The 22,081-nt window shown below is 42.9% G+C and overlaps 1 protein-coding gene across 1 annotated transcript; it reads right to left on the reverse strand.

The window, feature by feature from the left end:
* Positions 1-11,915: 11,915 nt before the first annotated feature.
* Positions 11,916-22,037, reverse strand: Pfn4 (profilin family member 4). The gene is made up of 4 exons (XM_034513796.2): positions 20,995-22,037; positions 16,660-16,797; positions 15,729-15,834; positions 11,916-12,531 (listed from the first exon to the last, which is right to left on the reverse strand). The coding sequence occupies exons 1-4, from the start codon at positions 21,109-21,111 to the stop codon at positions 12,503-12,505; spliced, it is 390 nt and encodes a 129-aa protein (XP_034369687.1). The 5' UTR covers positions 21,112-22,037; the 3' UTR covers positions 11,916-12,502.
* Positions 22,038-22,081: the final 44 nt, after the last annotated feature.

Raw genomic sequence — 22,081 nt, forward strand, 5'->3', positions numbered from 1 at the left:
AGTCTCAGCTTGGGTTACCCCCATAGACTCCTGGGAGCCTCCCTCATCCCAGGTCTCCAGCTCACCACAGAGATGCTCCCTCCACCAGTTTCCATTCTTTCTCCCAGTCCTCCCCCTCCCCACACTTGATCTCCACACTGCTCCCCCCATTTCCCTCCCCACCTCCTCTCCCACCCAGTTCTACCTCCAGTGTCGATTTCAGATCCCCTTCTGATTGAACATTTAAATCAGTGATGGTTTTCTGAGGTTGTCTCTGCCTATTGTAAAGAGAAGTTTCCTTGATGAAGGGTGAGGACTATACTTATCTGTGGGAATAAGGACAAATATTTAGATTGTTATTAGGGATCATGCTGATTTAGTTAGGTGGTAGATGTAGGTTTTCCTCTAATCTTTGAAAGCTTGCATGGCACCTTTTGGAACCATGAATGCTAGTCCTCAGGAAGAAGGCATTCAGGTCAGTTCCAGCTCAGGGACCTCTGGGTCCTGTGTCTGATATAGTCAGCAATAGGGATTTACTTACCTTTCACCTCTAGGAGGCAACACAGGCAATGACAACAGCCTTTAATATTTTATCAGTCTCTTGGGGTAACCCTGACCAACAACTCAAAAGGGGGTTCTCATGCCTACATTAGGACTTCTTAAACTTGACTCAACTGACATTTAGAATTAGGTAATTCTTGCTATGGGAGATTGTCCTCTGCACTATATAAAGTTCAGCATCCCACCATACTCAATGGTATCTACAACAATGGTCTTTAGACATCGTCAAATACCCCCTGAGGGATCCTGTTGGGGTACCATCTGATTAGGAGTATATACAGCCTACCAGACACATGGCCGCCTGCACCAGAGCCAGTACAACGTGCAAGTATGTGGTGGACAGGTGGGAGAAGGAGAAGTGGAACAGTATGAGCATTGTGAAGAGAGATGAAACTGGAGATGAAAGGGTGGAGAGGAATAGACTGTTGTGAGTGGCCAGCCTTTCCACCTGAGGCCATGGTGAAGTCCAGCCAGTGCTGCTACTGGGGGCCATGTCTGGGCCCATGCAGCTGCAACAGTTGACGTTGACCTGCATGGCTCATATTACAATTAGAGACCATTGGGATATTCCTGGTCTGGCAGCAGCCTGGGACCAGGTAGGTATCCAAAGGCTGTGCAGAACTGTCCCTGTCCCTCACTGGTTTTGATGCTTCAGAAAGCTGGTCCCACTTCTCACCAGCGGCTGCACTTGTGAGAGCCCTGCACCTTGCCCAAGCAGAGTTTGCCCCCATTGCGTGAGTATGGGAAATCTGGCCTGGTGACTCCTCTACCATGATATAATACAGGTGAGGCGGTGATGCTCCCCCTTCCTTGCCACCTGCAGTGGCACCAAGGTCATGAGAGTGGGAAAAGCAGGCCCTCCACCTCGATAGAGCTGGCTCTGGAGGTGTGGGTGCAGATGAACCAGGCTCTGAGGATAAGATAGTCTGGGAGCTGACTCTGCCTCCTGCAGATGGCAGCACTGGGTGGGCTAGCTGGAGCAGTGCTGGAGAGCTCACCCTGGTGATATGGATGTGAGAGAGCCAGCTGGCTGACCAGCTCAGCTACCACCCAGGCCTAGATCCAGGGCTTTAAGTTGATCCAAAATTCTATATCATCTGTGAACTGTTGGGGCATGTGAAAGGTCTGGTCCTGATGATACAAAACTGCAGGATCTCCATGACATGGGACAACAGGATAACTGGGAAGAGTCTTGGTGTGGATTCAATATTGATGTAACAGAAACTAGAGGCCTGGAACGAGACCAACAACTCATTGCAATGAACATTCTCAAATGAAGATACTGTGGGACACACTGTGACATACTACAGCTTCCACAATGAGACGTTTTCTATGCTTTGTTTTGTTTATTTGTTTTATTTTCCTTTGGTGGGGAGGTTACAAGGGCAGAGAGCAGATATGAGTGGGATTGAAATGGTCTTTAATGCTCTATTGCTGACAATTAAGCCATCCTTCAGTTTTGCTGATGGAAAAGATTTGCAGACCACTCATTCAATAAAGGATTTGTTCTTAGAGTTGCCATTCAGATTCTGAGTTTTAGAATTAGACAGCGTTGTGGTCTAGGAGTCGCTTCACAAACCACATGAACACCACTGACCTCAGTGAGACAGGGATGGTTTATTGAATGCACACCCTAACACTGATCAGATCAGGGATATAGCTCACAATTATCTGAGCTATGACAACAAACTTTTCTCAGGGCAGGCTTATAAAGGAAAGAAAACTCACAAAAACTCATATGCAGGTGCAGAAAGTGTTTCTCCGCGGTCACCTCTGACTTAAGGTATTTTAGACATAACAGTTCATATTGACCCTTTACTTAATGGGTTGGTCCTATGTGAAGCTTTGTGGAATTAAGATTAACAAGCCTCATACAGAACATAACAGAGGATGTGGTCATCATGACCCTGCTCTGAGTTAAGTTATTTTTCTGTGTCAATGACTTGCAGGCAGATTACAGCAATGATATGAAATAGCTGGTGGGCATGGAACAAAATGGCTACAGTTATTCAAAGGTGGGAGTTAGATCTCAACAGACAAAGCTTTATGAAGACTTACCAGATGATTGCTAGTTATAGCTGCAATCTTGTTACTTAGAGACCCCTTGTGTATAGTTTTATATTCATGAGGGATTCTGATCCTAAAAGGGTTAATTTTGAACACATTTGATAAGATTTGTTTACTAAATATGCTTAAATACATTTTTAGTAACATCCAGCTGCTGCAGACCTAATTTATTTATGAAAAACATTCATGGTATTCTTATTGGTAAGGCTATTCTTCATTGTTAATAAAATAAATCTCCTTCTCTCAGAAAGGATTTCTCATCTGTCAATTCAAGTAATAATATTCATACTGTCTTGGAACAATCATCTTATCTCTGGAATTTAAGAAATAATTGAGGGTATAGGTGTGAAGCTTTTCTTCCCTAGATGAATTATAAGATTTTAATTTTTTTCTGTCAGATACTTCATTTTTTGAGATTTTATTTATTTATCTTTATTTTTTATTGGATATTTTATTTACATTTCAGATTTCATCTCCTTTCCCCATTTCCCCTCCCTAGAAAACCCCTATCCCATCCCCCCTTCTCATTTTTGCTTTTATACATTTTTTTAAATGTTAATCAAAGGCTTTATAAATTTGGTAATGCTCAATTACAAGATGCCCATACAATCAGAAGTGTAATCCAATACCCAACCTAGATATATCAACTATCTTTGACTGGTGGAGACGTGCGAACATCTTCCTCCATGTCTCTCTCTCTCTCTCTCTCTCTCTCTCTCTCTCTCTCTCTCTCTCTCTCGTCACCTAGTTCCTCCTCTCCTTCTCCTTCTCCTCCTCCTCTCCTTACTCCTCCTCTTCCTCTCCTTACTCCTCCCACCTTAGCTCCTCCTACATATCACCCTTTCTGTTAAAATAAAACTTTTCTCTTAAAATACAATTAGAGCATAACTATACCAATTTGTGTCAGTAAGGTACAAGATAGATCTAATACCCAGTCTATCATTTTGTTGACTAACCAGAACCTTTGTCATCTCTTCTAACTAAAAGACTTAGTTCTGAACCTTATGTGACTATGAAGATTGGAATTGCTCCAAAGAGTTGCTTCTAATGAGGTCCACCTATCCTAGTAACCATCTTTCTCCCCTACCTTTGGTTATTGGGCTAGAAGGGAGGTTGAAGCATTAAAGAAACCTAAATAAAGAAGGTTTAGAGAAAAATCAAAGCCTCCACATGTAGTGATGAGTTTTTGCTGCACTGCTTTGTGCAATCCAGGCAGATCGCAAAGCCCACACCCACCCAAGAGCTATCTTTGGATCTGTGAATGAAACACACACACAAGTGCATGTGCACACATACACACACATTAGCTTATTTTTACATGCCTTAGCTACCTCAAAGGCTGGGCACTCCTAAACCTTCTCTTGCTATCCCAGGCCCAATCAGGGAAGTGGACCGTAGCCACTTACCTGAAATCTCACATGGCTGGTTGGCTTTATCTTCTGCTGCTCCTGTGTTCCATCCTTCTTCCCTGAGTCATAGAGATCCTCTATGTTGGTTTTTTTTTTTTTTTTTGTTTTGTTTTGGGTTTTTTTTGTTTTTTTTTTGTTTTTGTTTTTGTTTTTGTTTTTTTTTTTTTTTTTTTTTTTTTTGAGACAAGATTTCTCTGTGTAGCCCTGGCTGTCCTGGAACTCACTCTGTAGACCAGGGTGGCCTCGAACTCAGAAATCCGCCTGCCTCTGCTTCCCATGTGCTGGGATTAAAGGCATGTGCCACCACTGCCTGGCTGGTGTTTGCTTTTATATGCTGCCCCTGGGATGGACCCTAACTTAAGAGAGACACCTTTACCTGTTTAGAATAAGACTTTCATTTTGAGTAGAAGTTGAATAAAGTTTGAAGTTCCCAAGACCTCCCTGGGAACTGACATCCTGCTTGGCAGAAAGAGACATTTACATGGGTAACTGACATCCTGGATGGCAAGTTAAGACATGAATGTTAAGCAAGACAAGTTCCTGCCACGGTTGAACACTCCAACCAATGGGAACAGGATAAGTGTACAACAAAGGCATGTTTCTAAGGAAATCCTTTATCCCTAAATAATTATTGGTGAAATAACTTGGCACAGATGTTTGTAGATTTCAGGTTTTAAAACACCTTGTAGGATCTTGACCCAAGGTCACAGTTCAGTTCCCCAGTCTGCTGTGTGGCCCTGATAGATCAGTCCTGGGGTGAATGCTCAATAAACCATCCCTGTCTGACTGAAAGTGGTGTTCGTGTGGTTTGTAAGGTGACTCCTGAACTCCCAACAAGATCCATGGAGGGTCTGAAGGGTGACGCAGCAGCAGAAATGGAGTCTGCAGAGCCCACAACAGTTCTGGAACAACTAAAGAGGGGGGAAAAAGGCAAGTCTTATGGGAAGATGCTTTTAAAAAAAGAGAACTTGTGAACACGGAAGAAAATGATGAATCTATACTCTTTACCACTGCACCTCAGCCAGCAGGTCGCAATCACAAAGGCTGTGTCCAATGAGTCACGGACTGCCAACTCAGAGGTCACCTTTTCTCCCTCTGAAGCATGTTAAAAAATCCTCCTCTCTCCCTTCTGTCTTGCCTTCGGGGGACCTGGAAGTGCTGCCTATTCTACCCAGCTCATTGGCCACTAGCATCTTTATTGATGGATCAAGAACCAGTTGAGGAATAGGACCTTAGCATCAGAACCATTCCCTACAGTGATGACCGAATAAGTGATGGAGAGGTGTAAGAGATAGAGGAACTAACCAGTGAGCGCACAGAGGTGGGTCTAGAGATGTGACAGGGTGGTGATAGGTATGAGAGAAGGTTGTGATAGATGGGGAAGTGGGGACTGTCATTGCAGAGTAGGGCCTAAAAAGCAGCCTGGGGCTTGTGCAGACTGGAACACGCTGTGCAGCAGCAGCAAGATCACCCAGGTTCTGAGCAACAACAGGACAAAGAACGGTTCATTTTTCTAGATTGGACCTCCTCAAAAGACCTCCATGGTCCATGCTGCCCCTGGAGGCCACTATGGTGTTTGTGGTCCAGTTGCCCAGACCATATTGAAGCCTGAGGTGGGGTCTTACAGCAGCCAGGGCTGTTCTGATGTCCATGGTCCGAGTTAACAGGAAGCCCATGCAAATATCCACGGTCTGTGCCTTTGCAGGAGGAATGACAAATAGCTTTATAATTTATGGACAGGCATGACCCATGAGGACTACGTGTCCTGAGAACATCATGCTGTTATGAAGTTCTGCTCTGCTTGTTGCCCTCACATCCCTCTTAATCTACTACTTATATGGGAACTCTAAGGGGCCTTCTAGCCCCTCACTGCACAGTATCACTTGCACTCACAATAATAATGTTTGATCTCTTTCAGGCATTGCTGCTGGAGCAGATTGATGATTCAATCATCACCCTAGAGAAGAACTTAGAGATGTAGGTTTGTGAGCTATGACCGCCATTCTTAGAAAAACATTTAGAAAAGGAAAATTGTTAATGAAGCAAGGTTAGGATGTTTTTGCTACTGGCTCTGATGTAGAAAATTATGGAACAATTTAAAATTCAGAAAGGCACACTCTTAATAGTTAAGCCAAGGCCTTTTTAAGTCCAGGGAACAAGAACAACGTCAGCACTGGCTGATGTGACTATCACTGAGGCTGGATTGGTGATGATTGATTTCTTGTACCCATTTTCCCCTCAGCTTCTTGATATGATTTAATAAGAATTGCTGAGCAGTAGATATGCATTCTGAGGATTAACATAGATATGATTTTTTATTCACTAACACTCCAATTGCTGCCCCTTTCTGGCCCTCCCCTCACACAGTCCCTCCCCCATCCCCTCCCCTTCTCCTTTGAGAGGGTGATCACTACCACACCCCCACCTGACACATCAAGTCTCTACAGGGCTAGGTATATCTTTTCCCACTGAGACCAGACAAGGCAGCCCAGCTAGGTGAGCATATTACACAGACAGGCAACAGCTTTAGGGATAGTCCCCTCCAGTTGTTAGGGGACCCACATGAAGACCAAGCTGCACATCTCAGCTAAGGTCACCTCTGACTGATTATTTATATATATAAAATGTTAGCTTTGTGATTTTTAAAAGATTCTTACAAGATTACTATTATTATTATTCAGGGCATGAGGAGGGGAACCAGGAGAGTAGTAGAGGCAGAGAGAGAGAGAGAGAGAGAGAGAGAGAGAGAGAGAGAGAGAGAGAGAGAGAGAGAGAAAGAGTAGAGAAGAGAAGTAGAGGCCAGTCATGACCACCTGGAGAGAGGGGGAAGGGAAGAGGGAGGGGTGAGGGGACAGAGAGAAGCTAGAGAGGCAAGAGATCAAGAGCACAAGATTACTTTTTTTTTTTTTTTTTTTTTTTTTTTGGTTTTTTCGAGACAGAGTTTCTCTGTGTAGCCCTGGCTGTCCTGGAACTCACTCTGTAGACCAGGCTGGCCTCGAACTCAGAAATCCGCCTGCCTCTGCCTCCCAAGTGCTGGGATTAAAGGCGTGCGCCACCACCGACTGGCCAAGATTACTTTTTAAGATAATAAAATAATCCTTTCTTTGTAACTGTAAATTGCTGCCTGCCAGTAAGAGAAATCTTGCTTGCTCACACTTTGTTAATCTAGAACAAGTTGCTAAGTTATGAATGTATGTGGGTTTTTTTTTTTTAGAATAATTTGTTTTCTTTACCTGTCATACAGTAATGTTATTTCATGTGAAAGCATTGGGGAACAACATACTGTTTTTTTGTTTTGTTTTTTTTTTTTTTAGTTTTTTAAAGATTTATTTATTTATTTATTTATTTATTTAATGTATATGTATAGCTGTCTTCAGACACACCAGAAGAGGGCATCAGATTGCATTGCAGATGGTTGTGAGCCACCATGTGGTTGCTGGGAATTGAACTCAGGACCTCTGGAAGAGCAGTCAGTGCTCTTATCCACTGAGCCATCTCTCCAGCCCCAACATACTGTTTTTTAATAGTCATTCATTAAAAGAAAAATAGAATGTAATTACATTTTAATTTTACACTGCTTGAAAGGTTTTCCTGGAATATATAAGTTATGGAAGAAAAAAATAAAGTACTGGAGCTTGCTCCATCCACCAGCTGTGGTATGTGTGTATATGTGTATATATGTATATATGTGTGTGTGTATATGAATATATGTGTGTATATATGTATATGTGTATTATGTATATGTGTATATATGTATATATGTGTGTATGTGCACATATGTGTGTATATGTGTATGTGTGTATATATGTATATATGTGTATGTGTGTATATGTGTATATATGTATATATGTGGGGGGGAGCCGACAGAAGGCAGCTATCATCCTTGCAGCCATCTTGAGCCATATACCCTGACAAGAGACTTGTTTACAATAGCCTACAACAGCTGAGTACACTCTGATAACATCTTGTTTTAGATATCCAGGATTTTCCCTTGGGTGTGTGAGACTTAAAGGTGTGAGACTTAAAGGCATGACTTAAAGGTGTGATTTAGAGACAAGACTTAAAGGCGTGACTTAGAAGTGATACATATAAAAGGCGAAAGGCAAACAGAAGAATTTAATTGAACTTGGAACTGGGAAAGAGACTAGCAACTTAGAACTGGGATTAGGGCTTGAGACTTATTACAGCTGGAACTGGGATAAGGACTTGAGACTTATTACAGCTGGAAACCTGGAATGTGGAGGCACTTGGGACTGGGAACTAGGGACTTGGAGAGAAGAAGAGAGACTGAAGAATAAACAAGATTGAATCACACTGTCTGGTCTCCATTCTTCGCGTCTATCCTCACTCTCTCTCTTGCTGAACCCCAACCCGTTGACCAGAGCAGCTTGGGGCAGTGCGGGCTCTAACAGTTTAGCCCCCAAGGCTTTTGGTAGTGCGGGTTCAAACATTGATAGAGCGGTCCATGACATTTTGGCCCCCAAGTGTGGGGCAGAGCAGTCCACAACATTTTGGCCCCAAAGCGTGGGGCAGAGCGGTCTGCGACATGTGTGTATGTGTATATATGTGTATGTGTGTATATGTGTATATGTGTATGTGTGTATATGTGTATATATGTATATATGTGTGTATGTATATGTGTATATATGTGTATATATATGTATATATATACATATATATATATATATATATATATATATATATATATATATGTGACATGCTTGGAGCCTGCTTGTTGGAACTTTGTTTCATCCATTCAGTGTGTGAATGTGAATATGTCTGTAGGTCTGTATGCAAGTATGTATGTATGTACATGTGTGTATGTATATGTATATATGTATATGTATGTGTGTATGCATGTTGTATGTATATGTGTGAGGTTATTGGAATCTGCTTCGTTTTATCCACTGTTTATATATGTTTGAATTTTCTTTCTTTTCTTTTTCAAAGAGTTAGAAAAGCTCAGAGTTTTTCCATTGTTCACAGGGAGTGCCAGTCCCCATAAATCAAACTTTGTTCCCTCAGAGAAAAGTCTGCTAAGTAATTTCTCTAATTGCTGGCTGCCATCATCTGTTGCAATCAGCACTGACCCGTCAGCCCTTCTACTGCTGACTGTTGTAAGATGCTATCAGAACTGACCCCAGTCACTGATATACCTTGCTGACTGCCTCAGTTTACCCTGTGGTGTCAAAGCTGGTCTTTGGCACCTTTGACACTTATGTCACCAGGGGCTATATTGATGTGTGGAGTCCATGCTGCCACTGAGGGCCATGTCTGGGTCCATGGTCCTACTGCAGATGGTGGTTGTCCTGGTGTCCAAGGCTGTGCTACCACTGAAGGTCATGAGGATATCCTATCTGTGGGCTTTGCTGCTGCCTAAAGTCATGTTGTTGTTGGCCTGCCTAAAGCCACCAAAGGCTATATTGGTGTCTGTGGCCCACACTGTGGCAGAGTGCCCTGTTGATGTCTGTGGTCTGTACTGGCACTGGAGGCCATGCTGAGGTCCATAGTGCTGATGCTTGAGACCATGTGGAAGTCTATGGCCTGTGCTTCCAATGACTGTAAAGGGCAAGGAAGCTATTTTTGCAGTGGTATTGATGACTGCAGACTCACAGTTGAGAAAGAGTGACATCGAAGGCTTACATGACAACCTCTATCCCCTACACCCTCAAAGTAACAGCCTAGACAGAAAGCCATTGACAAGAACTCTTAAAATTGAGATAAGGATGCTGAAATGTAGCTCTCCACAAATGGTGGCTTCAGATGTGGGGGCAGGCGGGAAAGGACTCAGTCTTCTTTAAGAGGCTGGCTACCGGGAGTTTGGGCATGTTCCAGTGACTGTATGGGCAACAGAGATTGGATTTATTTCTTCTTTTTAGGGGAGTTTGGGGGAGACCACAAGGCTGGGGGGGGTACACTTGGGAGACCTGGGAAGTGAGTGTGATTGGGGCTCATGACATGGAATCCCAAATAACCACCAAAAATATTATGAAAAGAAACTTGAAAATGAATTTTATAAACATCAAAAGATTTTTTTTTCTCAGAATAAAATGTATTTGGGATTCAAAATCTTTTCTTTGCCTGACAGTGTCAAAACTGCAAAGGGGTTAAGATGTGAGTTCACTCTATCAAAGCTAGAAAGTTAGACCAAGCAATTATCTTGAAAGAGTGTGGCACTGGATCTAGGAGATAAAATAATTTAAAAAGCTCTGCCACTTCCCCGGGCTCTGAAGTCTATGGTTATCACCTCCCTGGGTGTCAGAGCCTCTGTGTATACTCAGTGTGTAATTGGGGTATCCGTTATAAAGACTCACCCTCTGACCCAGTTCCAGCTAGTCTGTGTGCATCTAGACATTTTGTTTACAAGAGTCATATGTGGGATCAGAGGTTTCTTACATATTTAGAAACAATCATATTTCCCTTTCGGCCCATTTGAAGAAAACTGTAGAGGGACCTGGAGAACAATGTGGTCACTTAAATGGTCACTATCCTTAAAGATCATGGCAATCCAATCTGGCCAAAGCAGAGTTAAATTTGTATTTCCTAGGCCCTTTCTTGGCCAAATAACCAGACCATTGCCTCCCCAGAAGCAATGCCTGAAGGTGCTCTGAAGGGTGCTCTGACGAGGTTGCTGTGAGGATGGGTGCTGTGAGGAAGGGTGCTGTGAGGAAGGGTGCTGTGAGGAAGGGTGCTGTGAGGAAGGGTGTGTGAGGATGGGTGCTGTGAGGAAGGGTAGGTGTTGTGAGGAAGGGTGTGTGGGGAAGGATGGGTGATGTGAGGAAGGATGGGTGCTGTGAAGAAGGGTGCTGTGAGGAAGGATGGGTGCTGTGAGGAAGGGTGTGTGAGGAAGGGTGGGTGCTGTGAGGAAGGGTGTGAGGAAGGATGGGTGCTGTGAGGAAGGGTGCTGTGAAAAAGGGTGGGTGCTGTGAGGAAGGATGGGTGCTGTGAGGAAGGATGGGTGCTGTGAGGAAGGGTGGGTGCTGTGAGGAAGGGTGTGTGAGGAAGGGTGCTGTGAGGAAGGATGGGTGCTGTGAGGAAGGATGGGTGCTGTGAAGAAGGGTGTGTGAGGAAGGGTAGGTGCTGTGAGGAAGGGTGTTGTGAGGAAGGGTGTGTGAGGAAGGGTGGGTGCTGTGAGGAAGGGTGCTGTGAGGAAGGATGGGTGCTGTGAGGAAGGGTGTGTGAGGAAGGGTGGGTGCTGTGAGGAAGGGTGCTGTGAGGAAGGATGGGTGCTGTGAGGAAGGGTGGGTGCTGTGAGGAAGGGTGTGTGAGGGAGGGTGCTGTGAGGAAGGGTGTGTGAGGGAGGGTGTATGAGGAAGGGTGTGTGAGGAAGGGTGGGTGCTGTGAGGAAGGGTGTGTGAGGAAAGGTGGGCACTGTGAGGAAGGATGGGAGCTGTGAGGAAGGGTGTGTGAGGAAGGGTGTGTGAGGAAGGGTGTGTGAGGAAGGGTGGGTGCTGTGAGGAAGGATGGGTGCTGTGAGGAAGGGTGTTGTGAGGAAGGGTGGGTGCTCTGACCAGCCTGCCTGGGGCTGCTGTCATGGAAAGAGAGATGCTTCCTTTTCTACAGCAGAACCCTAAATTATTAAGACAGGCTCTCTCTCTTATTGTCCTGATCGTCGTGTAGCAGGTGGCCAACAGAGTCCCTTCTCAGAAAGGTTTCTCAGTAGCCATTCTGTCTTACTAAGACATAGACTCAGAAGCAGTGAGGGAGGCGAAGTCAGAAGTCTCCAGAGTTTTGGGAAGGCATTTATAATGATGAACAATATCAGATGCCTGATGATAAGACAGTGAGTGTCCATCCAATACTATAACTAGTGGCCCATTATTGGGTGATCCTTACATTGCTTGCTTCCTCACAGGTCCCACATGTCTGCTGAGAATAAGAAGGCTGTCACACATGCAATGCGGTCTATATTTTAATAAAGGGGCACTGAATCAGGAACTCTACTTCTTTGACAGAAAGCACTTAGCAAGTCTTTCCTACAAGCATTACTTGAAACTTTTAAGGAGGCATGAGACTGACATGGTCTAGTGGTTCTGGGAAGCAGTGATATGACTCAGTGGGTTTACTTGCCACCAAGCCTTATGGCCTGATTTTCACTCCCAATACCCAGGAGAAGAGAAGTGACTCCCATGTCTGTCCCCTGACTCTGATGTGCATGTGGTCCATACATATGAGTGGCTATGGCCTATATTCTTGGCACATCTGGCAAGATGTCTGGGGACTTGGAGGTAAGACTCCCCGTGGACTTGCCCTGTGAAAAACCATAAATGCACTCAAGTGTCATGTCTGTGACCAACACTTAAAGAAAAGGAACAAGCTGGTCAGGTCCTTCCAGTCAGAGAGGATGATCTCTTGAAATAAGAAAACTTGTTCCCTTAATTTGTTTTAATCTTCCACGCAGTGTTTTCAACCACAAAATATTTTTCTTAAGGAACTATATTTTTCTTCTAAAATAGCAAAGTTGTCTTCACTAGTTATCTGATGTCTTAGTTTCCTTTTTTTCTTAGATACTCTCCTGAAAGAAAACACAGCATGTTAATAATTTATGAGTAGTGAACTACCATTGCAATACAGTTCATTCAGTTTTCCAATGACCAGTGTTAGGTGACTGTGATGTGCTGGCGCCATGCTATGTAGTGGAGTTGCAAGGGTAATGGGAGAGTTAAAACACAGGTCTGAGTCTAGTAGGAGAGAGAGATGTAAGCATTGCTCAGCTCTATTTCATAGTTATGTGGATATTTTATCAGCTCTAGAGAATGAAGGTGCGCAGAACCATCACGGGAAACTGGATGCCGGAGGGATGAAGGCACAGTGGGACCTGCTGCCTGGTCCTGATGACTAGGTTATACCTACATTTAAAACTGGTCAAAAGCGCTTCATTAAAGATATGTTAATAAGAAAAATTTGAAAGCTGTGTTTCATTCACCAAAAATTCTTTTTCTTAAACCAACTGCTAGATATTACTCCATTGGCCTTCCTCTGCTGCGGCTATGACAGATGCAAATGGTGGGAGAGCAGGTGAGTGTCAGGAGACTTTTAGTCAGGTATGGTGGCACACTTCTGTAACCCTAGCACTTGGAAGTTAGAAGCAGAGATATCACATCAAACTCAAGGCCAGTCTGATTTGTATAGTGTTCTTGGTCAGTCAGGGCTACATAGCAAGACTTTGTCTCAAAAAACAAAAACAAATAAAAAAAGACCTTTAAACACTTAACTTATTATAAGAATTACTGCCAGGCAAATTCAGCAAAATGAATTATGTATTTCTATTCATCTATGATATAAATCTGGCAATAAGGTCTTAGGTGATATTCTTATGAAAATAAACAAAATATCCAAACCATGAAACATCTGCTTCTTTCTATATAGCTGTCTGAACAGAGAGCCTGATTTCTTACATGTGGATTTAGTTACTATCTCAGCAGCTTTTCACGTGAAGGATCTAGGACATTTAGTTGTCTAGGAATTAAGTCATAGAAAGTTTAAGGAAAAAATATGGTTCTTTAATGATTTCATACTAATTTTTAAAAACTGAGTTCCTAGAATTAGCAGTTAACATTTTACCAATGCATTTGAGCCACCAAAGTTGTTTGAAAAATAAGCCTGGCTGACTTGTGTGAAGTAGTATAGCATTATTTGCCTATTCACCTCTTAAAGCTGTCATTAAGTCATGCTGTTAGAATCTTCCATCATAAAGACAATTTTGAGACAGGGTCTCACCATGTAACTCTGGCTCTGGCTTGAAACTAGCTACATAGATCAGTCTGGCCTCAAATTTACTGAGATTTGTCCACCTCTCTTCCCGAGTGCTGGGAGTAAAGGTGCATGCCAGAGAATTAAAAAATAGTAACCACCATGATTCTTTATTTCTCAAATTTTCTATAATAATCACATAATTTTTGATAGAAACAAACATAATTGTTGGGTGTAACATGTGCCTGTCATCTCAGAATTTAGTGGGCTAAGGCAGGAGGGCAGCAGGCTTGAGCCCAGTCTGGGGTACAGAGTGAACCCTTATCCCAGAAAAAATAGGGAGGGAGGGAGGGAGGATAAAGGAAGCACAGTTTAGTAGTGTTAACAAGCAGCTGGGATGCAGCTTGGCCTATCCCTCAGGATCCAAACACTTCTAACATACCATGTACTTTCCTATAACACTGGGCTCTAACTGGCATAGTGCCAGTTGTATTATTCTTTGGAGTCCTTTGTAGCCATGGATTTAAAAGAAAAAAGTGTGTGTGTGTGTGGGGGGGGCACAGAATCTTCATTATAACGAAGTCAGGGAGCTTTCTGGTCTTCTCTATGGAATTAGCTCATAGTCTGAGCTCATAGGCTTATTGACAGCCTAATGTCCTGTCTTCCTACTTTCATTCTATGGATGCTTTAATGAGCATTTTTAACATTAGCTCAAATTATAGGTTTCTGTTCCTACTCTGCTGAAACTGGGCCTCCTTTTCTGGTACTTAATTTCTCACATATTCATTTGAGGTTAGCTCACTAGGTCTTTCCTGGATTCTGTTAGGTAGAAGTCATCCACTTCTCTGTTTATCAAACATGTACTAATTTCCTACTCAAAGTCAGGCGCTGTGTTAGGTATCAGATGGGAGGATGATTAAGAAGGCATGTTGTGGGCTGGAGAGATGACTTGGCGGTTAAGAGCACTGACTGCTCTTCCAGAGGTCCTGAGTTCAATTCCCAGCAACCACATGGTGGCTCACAACCATCTGCAATGGGGATCCGATGCCCTCTTCAGGTGTGTCTGAAGACAGCGACAGTGTACTTACATAAAATAAATAAATCTTTAAAAAAAAAAAAAAAAAAAAAAAGAAGGCATGTTGCCTCCTGGGTTCATAATCCAGATTAACAAAGAGTTCTAATGGGAATAGCAACAGCAATGTGGATAAAATTACAGCACAGTGGAAGTCCAGATGTGATGTGGCCCTTCCATGACGTGCTAACCAGATGTGAGGAGCACGAACAGAACAGGAGTGTATATCTGGAAGGTATGATGACATCTATAGAGGCACAGGGGCAGAGAGTATGTCTTATCAGGCTTTGGTCTGAGATGGTGCAGGGCACACGATTGAACACCATAGTTATTTGCTACAAGAATGAATGAATAAATGAATGAATGAGTAGATAGCTACTTTTCTTGCTAGAAGCCCCTCCTACTTCAAATGACTGTTTTAAGCAATTCTAAGGTTATTAGAAATGCAAAATAGATGTAAAATAAAACATAAAATGATTTACCATTTAATTTACACAAATTTAAACCAGGGAAGGGGCACCAACAAGATGGCTGCTTCTCTACTGGCAGTGTCGTCTTCCAACAGAGTGGGTCCCTAACAGTTATTTGCTTTTTAACCTGCTTCCTCTCTGCTCCCCTGCCCATCAATCTTGCCTAGTTTACTGATGTGGGGGTAAGAGTAGGGGTGAACTAGATGACACAAATCACGGTCCTCAGGATACGACGCCAGGGAAGGAAGCAGCTGCACTGCAAAGGGACTGATCAAAGCTGACTCACTTAGAAGCAGAGACAAGACAGAATCCCAGCAGTGCTCCCATCAGGGGCACCTGCATTTCCCATGGCTCGCAGTGATCAATACTTTCTGTGGTTATGTACACCACCTCTGGATCCCCCAGAAAATTCTTCCTTTCTCCTCAGGCTAGTTTGAGTAGGGTCTCAAGCCTTAATGGGGTGGGGGGCAGACTTACCCAGCTTCTCTGTGGCTTCCACACAGACGCTAGGATACATGCCTGCAGTGTAAGTTGCCACCACAAGATACATGTGGGTCTTCACTACCACCACACCAGTGTTCTCCTAGATAAAGAAGAAAACAGAACACTGCCTGTGGTCCTAACCACAGGATCAGCAGTTACCCCTAGACACTTAAAAAACAAACCCAAACAACCCTACCTTCTGACTTCTTTGTATTCATGTATTTTTGTTTTAGTCTTCCACTCCTTTTTTAGAAAGTTAGTACTGTTTTCTGAAAAGGTTTCAGGTTTTTTTTTTTTTCTAATATCATGCATATTGTGAAGAAAAGTTTCTGGAAAAAACTGTACCATACACTGACAGATTAGAACTCCACTGTTCATGCAGAGGTTGGAGTGTTGCAGGTCCAGAGCCCAATAACTATGTATTCTGGGCTGACTTAGTCCCCTACCAATCATCCTTTGTCAAACGTATGTAGTGTGTTTAAACACTCCCACACGACCCCAGCTTTATGGTATGTATCTCGGTGTCTGTCTGTTTTCCTTCCCTCACTGCCCTAGTCAGGGGGTCAGGACCCAGTCTAAGCAGGTTGTGGACCAGGAAGGATCAGAAAGAGATAGCTTAGTTGACAGATTCCAGAATAAATATTTACAACCGTCAGCATATCTGGCTGAGGATGCTTTCTTTTTCCTTATTTAATTTCAGCACAGGACATCAGACCCAGAGCTTTGCACATGCTAGGCAAGTTCTCTACCCCTGAGGTCCATCCCCACCCTGTCTGACTATTTTCAGATATGCCTTCCTGGCACTTGGTTGTTATCTGAATGACTTAAGGTGTTATTCTGTTTTGCAGAGGGGATGAAAAATATTGAAGTAAAATTATTAAGTATTTTTTTTTAACCCATCTGTCTTCAAACCTTGGATACTTACATTCTTAGCATAGAGAGAACAGTCATCTGCCCGGACACATTTGTAATCCTTTTCCCTGAAATACAACCCTTCCCTTCGGGTTAATAATGGGTTTTTGGCAAATCCATTCAAAAGTGTTCGAACATCACTTGGCATTATCTGCAGAAGTTAAAATAGGACAAGTCAGAAGAGCAGGAATTGTACATTCCCACCTGAGAGCTGGGAATGGTTTTCACTTTGGTGTTTGTTTGTCGTTCTGTTTTTGAGGCAGGTTTTCTCTGTGTAGCCCTGGCTGTCTTGGAACTCACTCCATAGACCAGGCTTAGTACAGGATATTTAAATCTGTTTCTAGTTGTGGTGTGGCTGGCCTTTAGCATAGACCTTTAATTCCTCTGGCTGGCAGAGCAATTCATAGGCCTAGAGAAAAGCCAGATTGAATCAGTCGTCTTGGAGTTCGAGCCAGAACAGCTGAGTGAGAGCTAAGAAAGAACAAAAGGGACTTATTCCCCAGGAAGTCTCAGAGGCTGAAAACATTTTAGGCCCAGATTAGATTATGCAGAAGCTGGAAACTTCCAAGACTAGGTCTAGGTTAGCCGACAGAGGCAGACTCCCAGACATCAATTAAAACTTGCTTGTTCTCTGACTATTGGTGTTTATTGCCTTGCTTGTTTCTTGACTATCTGCATCCATTGTATTGTTAGTTCCTCAACCTAGAACTGACCTTAATACTTGTATGTAATTCAAATGGTATAAAAGCAAAAAGGAGGAGGGGGCATGGGATAAGGGGTTTCTAGGGAAGGGAAATGGGGAAAGGGGATGACATCTGAAATGTAAATAAATAAAATACCCAATTAAAAAGAAAGAAAACAGGAGAATAAGTTACTTTTACACAGGCTGACCTGGAACTCACAGATCTGTCTGTGTCTGCCTCTGCCTGAGTGCTGGGATTAAAGGTGTTTGCTGCTACCGCCTCACTTGGTTTTCATTTTGTGACATGCCACCATTACATGAACTTGCATAAAATTGCATCAGCAAATAGCCACACCTATCCCTTTGTGCATTCTCTACGGCTGCTCTTCCATGACAACAACAGAATCAATGATGGTTACTGTGGTACAGAATCCTAAGACACTGCCAATAGCTTCTGTTAGAACAGTCCTTTTTGTTTAAAAGTCACACCTTTAGGAAGAGACTTTCAGAAAAGGATTTTAGTAGCACAGGAAACAACCTCAAGAACCAACAAGTGGGGTCACATGAAACTGAAAAGTTATGTACTGCAGAGGAAGCAATCACTGAGCAAAGTGGCAGAATATGAAACACAAAATAACCACCAACCACATACGGGACAGGGATTGACACACCAAAGATATATAAAGAACTTCAAGACTCAGAATGCCAAAACCCCAAATCACCCAATCAATCAACCAACTAACCAAACAATCAACTGAATAAGTGATTCTTGAAAGAGATGCAAAAGGACCAAATACTTGAAAAAATAAGATTTAACTATCAGAGAAATGCATGTTAAAACTGCTTTGAGCCTGGGAATGATGTCATATGTCTTTAATTTCAGCATTTAGGAGGCAGAGGCAGGTGGATCTTTATGAGTTTGAGGCCAGCATGGTCTGTAAAGTGAGTTCCAGAACAGCCAGGAATACACAGAGAAACCATCTCTTGATATCCCCTCCCCCCCCCAAAAAAAAAACCCTAATCCAAGACAAGAAGTGCTCTGAGAGGCTGGAAAGAGGACTCAGTACTTAAGAGCACTTGTGCTCTTCCAAAGGACAGGAGTTCAGTTTGAAATGTCCATGTCCGGCGGGTCATTACTGCCTACAACTCTAGCTCCAGAGGATTTGAAGCCCTTTTCTAGCCCCCAAGAGCACTGTACTCAGATGTACATATGTACACACACATATACATAGATGAAAACAATAGTTTTGGAGAGATGGCTTAGAGGTTAAGAATACTTGTTGCTCATGGCGAGGATCCAGATTCAGTTCCCAGCACTTCTATGGTGGCTTACAGTTCTCTAGGGGATACAAGTCTTCTGAATTCTGAAGACACCAGGCAGGCATGTGACACACACACAGTGACACAAACATTGATACACAAAATAAAGATTACAACCCCCCCCATCCCTGCTTTGAGAATCCACCATATACCAGTCAAAATAAGTATCAAGAAAACAAAAACAAATGGGGGCAGGGATGTAGCTCAGAAGGTGAAGTACTCTGAAGCTCTGGGTTTAGTTCTCAGCACTGCATAAACCAGCCATGCTTTGTCTCCTAGCACTGACAGGTAGAGGCAGGAGGCTCAAGGTTATCTTTGGATACCTAGCAAGTTGCAGGCTAGCCTCAGCTATAGGAGCCTTCTTTAAAAATAGAAAATAAAGAAGACAAATGACAAGAGCTGGCAAGGACATGAGGAAAGAGAGAAGAAACTCAACTCACGGCTGCTGTGGATGCAAACTGGTGCAGCCACTGTGGAAATCAGCAGGGAAGTTCCCAAAGCTGCACATGGAACTACCATGTGACCTAGCCATGCCACTTAGGTACATATAACGGAAGGACTTGGAACCAACAGAATCAACCTGTCAGCACAGACAGACACATGTAGGTGTTTATTGTTGTAGTTTCCACAATTGCCAGGAAATGGAACCCACCTAGATGCCTGCCACTAGGTCAATAGATAAAGAAATTTAGTACACATACACAATGCAATTTTATATAGCCATAAAAAATTAAAATGTCTGGAAATTATGGAATGTGCCTTTAATCCTAGCACTTGGGAAGTAGAGGCAGGCAGATCTCTATGAGTTTGAGGCCAGCCTAGCCTACATAAGGAGATCCTGTTTCAGGGGAAAAAAATAAAAAGAAAAATAAAATCATGACATTTGTAGAAAAAAAATCATTGTGTTAAGGATAAATAAATCAGATTCAGAAAGACAATTACCACAGAACTGCCCCTATACATCTTATTTTATATATGAAACCTAGATTTAAAATTATGTAGATGAGGCTGCATGTATGATGGCTTGTTGCTCTTGCAGAGGACCCAGGTTCAGTTCCCACTGCCAACCCACTTTGTGGGTACCAACTGTCTAGTTCTAGGGATCTGAAGCCCTCTTTTGTTCTCTGGAGGCGATGCATAAACATGATGCATGAACATACATGCAGACAAAACAACCCATACACATAAAACAAATCTTTACAGTTATGTGTATATATGTGTGTATATATATATGACAGACTATCGTAAGAAGGGAGGAAGATCTCTTAAGGAACATGAATAATGGGAAACAGGATAACGGAATACACACGATAAGAAAACAGATTAAGGGAGGAAGAAAACCAGCTGAAGCAGGAGCAGGTGTATAGAAGGCCCTGGGGATAGGAATGAACAAAACAAGGTCTAATGTCATATGGGATCATAGTGCTTTGCCCTAAGTTATATTTTGTATAACTATATTTTGTAAAACAGTGGTTTTTCAGTGTGTCTTGCCCTGAGAGACACCATTTTGAAGATGGAGGCTGACTTCACACCTGGATGAACAGCAGGTCTATCCAGAACTACCCACTCAACACAGACTGAAAAATGACTTATTTCTGAGAGAGAATGCTGAAATAGTAGAGGCCTATGGACATATTAAAATCATATCAGAAAACACAGGCTCAAGAAATTACCATATACAGCAGAGCAAACAATGGGTGTGTCTTCCTCACCTGACTCCATAATGATACAAACACCTAGCACTGGGATGGGATTGGTTCCTACTGACCTGGCCCTGGCCCATTTATTAGTCTACCAATCTGGCTGGACCCTCCTTGACTCCTTTTTATTCCTGGAGTTGGTTTCAAGCCTGCAGCTTCACTCTCAAACTTGTGATCTGAAGGAGCCTAGTCAGGGCAGTTCAGATTCTTTCCTGAAGCTCTGGTTCTCTTAATTTATCAATAAATATTATCAAATATCTGTTGATATTTCTACCAACTGCCCTGCTTTTCAGGACTTCTGAAAACTCTTGACGTTTGCTGTGGCCTCATAACACTTTATTGTCATTCTGTAACTGTGTGTGTGTTTGTGATCCAAGAGTTGATATTAGTAATTAAGATAGAGGAATAAAAGAGTCTGTGTTTACCCCAGTTAGGTTACCAAGGAAAGCAGGCATATGTATGAAACTGATGCCACAGAAACTATTGTCCCTTGTGAATTTATCATTAATAAATTCTGACATTGTTGAAACATGTTCGGATTTTTACATAGCTTACTTACAGTACATACATAAAGATGACATATGAAAACCAGCACTTTGTATGCTAACCTAAAAAAGTATTTTTAAAAAAGCTTTCCCCTTCTTACACTAAATCCTGGTGATGTCACACATAGGGTCTTTTCTTGGAGTTTGATGAGGGCTGCACTGTCCACATGCTTCGTCCCCAGTAGGGTATCTAACAGTAAGTTTTGCAAGTGACTCATGCTTCCTCAGCTCTGAATGGAAAACTGCAGTTGAAGAGTCCACGAGCGAGAATACAAGCGCTTCTGACGCTTCAGTTTTATTATCAGTGTGTGTCCTTTAAAACGTTGGATGAGTAAAAATGGACGAGTCCATCATCCAATGTTCACCAATACTCAGAGGAAAAGAAAAACTATTATAGAAAAAATCAGAATTCACAGAGTGGCTTTATGAAGTTGAGTTTGAAAAACAAAATCAGAGCCTCAATATTTTTAAGCTATGATTTACCTGAGATTTAAAAACAAAGTCCATGCCTATTATTTTGGGTACTCTAAGGGCAGGAAAGTCACAAAGTTCAAGGCCAGCGAGACCCTATCTTAAAACAAATAAAGATCTGAGAATAATTTTTGGCGGTAGAGTTGGATACGTAAAGTCTTCCATTCAATTCTCAGCCCCGCAAAAATGAACAAACAAATAAATAAAAGTAAAATAAAGTATACACAAAAAAAAGCAACCAGTTATCCACAAAATCTCAAAACCACTCAAGGTGCACCACTGAGTGAAAACCGATAATCCTTTCATTCCTCCTCCTTGGCCAGCATCAACGTTGTAGACAAGACATTGGTCAACAAATCTGAGCCCGTCACCTTGGAGGCTCTTCAGGGCTAGCTACATTTCCTGCTCATGTGCTGCCATCTTGGACGGCCCTTATAGGGTCAACCGCCACAAACACTCGTTCACCACAGGTACCTAGTAAGCCGCTCCCCTGCTGCTCCCTTCTGCGAACTGATTGATGGGAGGCCGGTAACCTAACTGAATGTGAAGTTCTGGAGGTCGGGAAATAAACACTGGGTACCGGGGCTACAGAGGGGGCGGGCGTAGCACCGATCTGGAAAGCTGATTGGCTGTGACGGCTGTCTGTTAGCGCGAGACAGGTACACAGGCTCTTTCTCGACCCGCCTCCCGCCCAGGCCTGAGCGCCGCACTCCTCCT

This window comes from Arvicanthis niloticus, chromosome 11 (genome assembly GCF_011762505.2).
Source record: "Arvicanthis niloticus isolate mArvNil1 chromosome 11, mArvNil1.pat.X, whole genome shotgun sequence".
NCBI classification, from domain to species: Eukaryota; Metazoa; Chordata; class Mammalia; order Rodentia; family Muridae; genus Arvicanthis; species Arvicanthis niloticus.

What these genes read in the sequence shown, in the direction of transcription:
- Pfn4 (XM_034513796.2), bottom strand. Translation starts at nt 21,111, where the DNA reads ATGAGTCACTTGCAAAACTTACTGTTAGATACCCTACTGGGGACGAAG. An exon ending in TGACATCACCAGGATTTAGT is followed by an intron (nt 16,798 to 20,994) that starts GTAAGAAGGGGA and finishes TAACTTCTGCAG; the next exon opens with ATAATGCCAAGTGATGTTCG. An exon ending in GTTCTCTCTATGCTAAGAAT is followed by an intron (nt 15,835 to 16,659) that starts GTAAGTATCCAA and finishes TTCTTTATCTAG; the next exon opens with GAGAACACTGGTGTGGTGGT.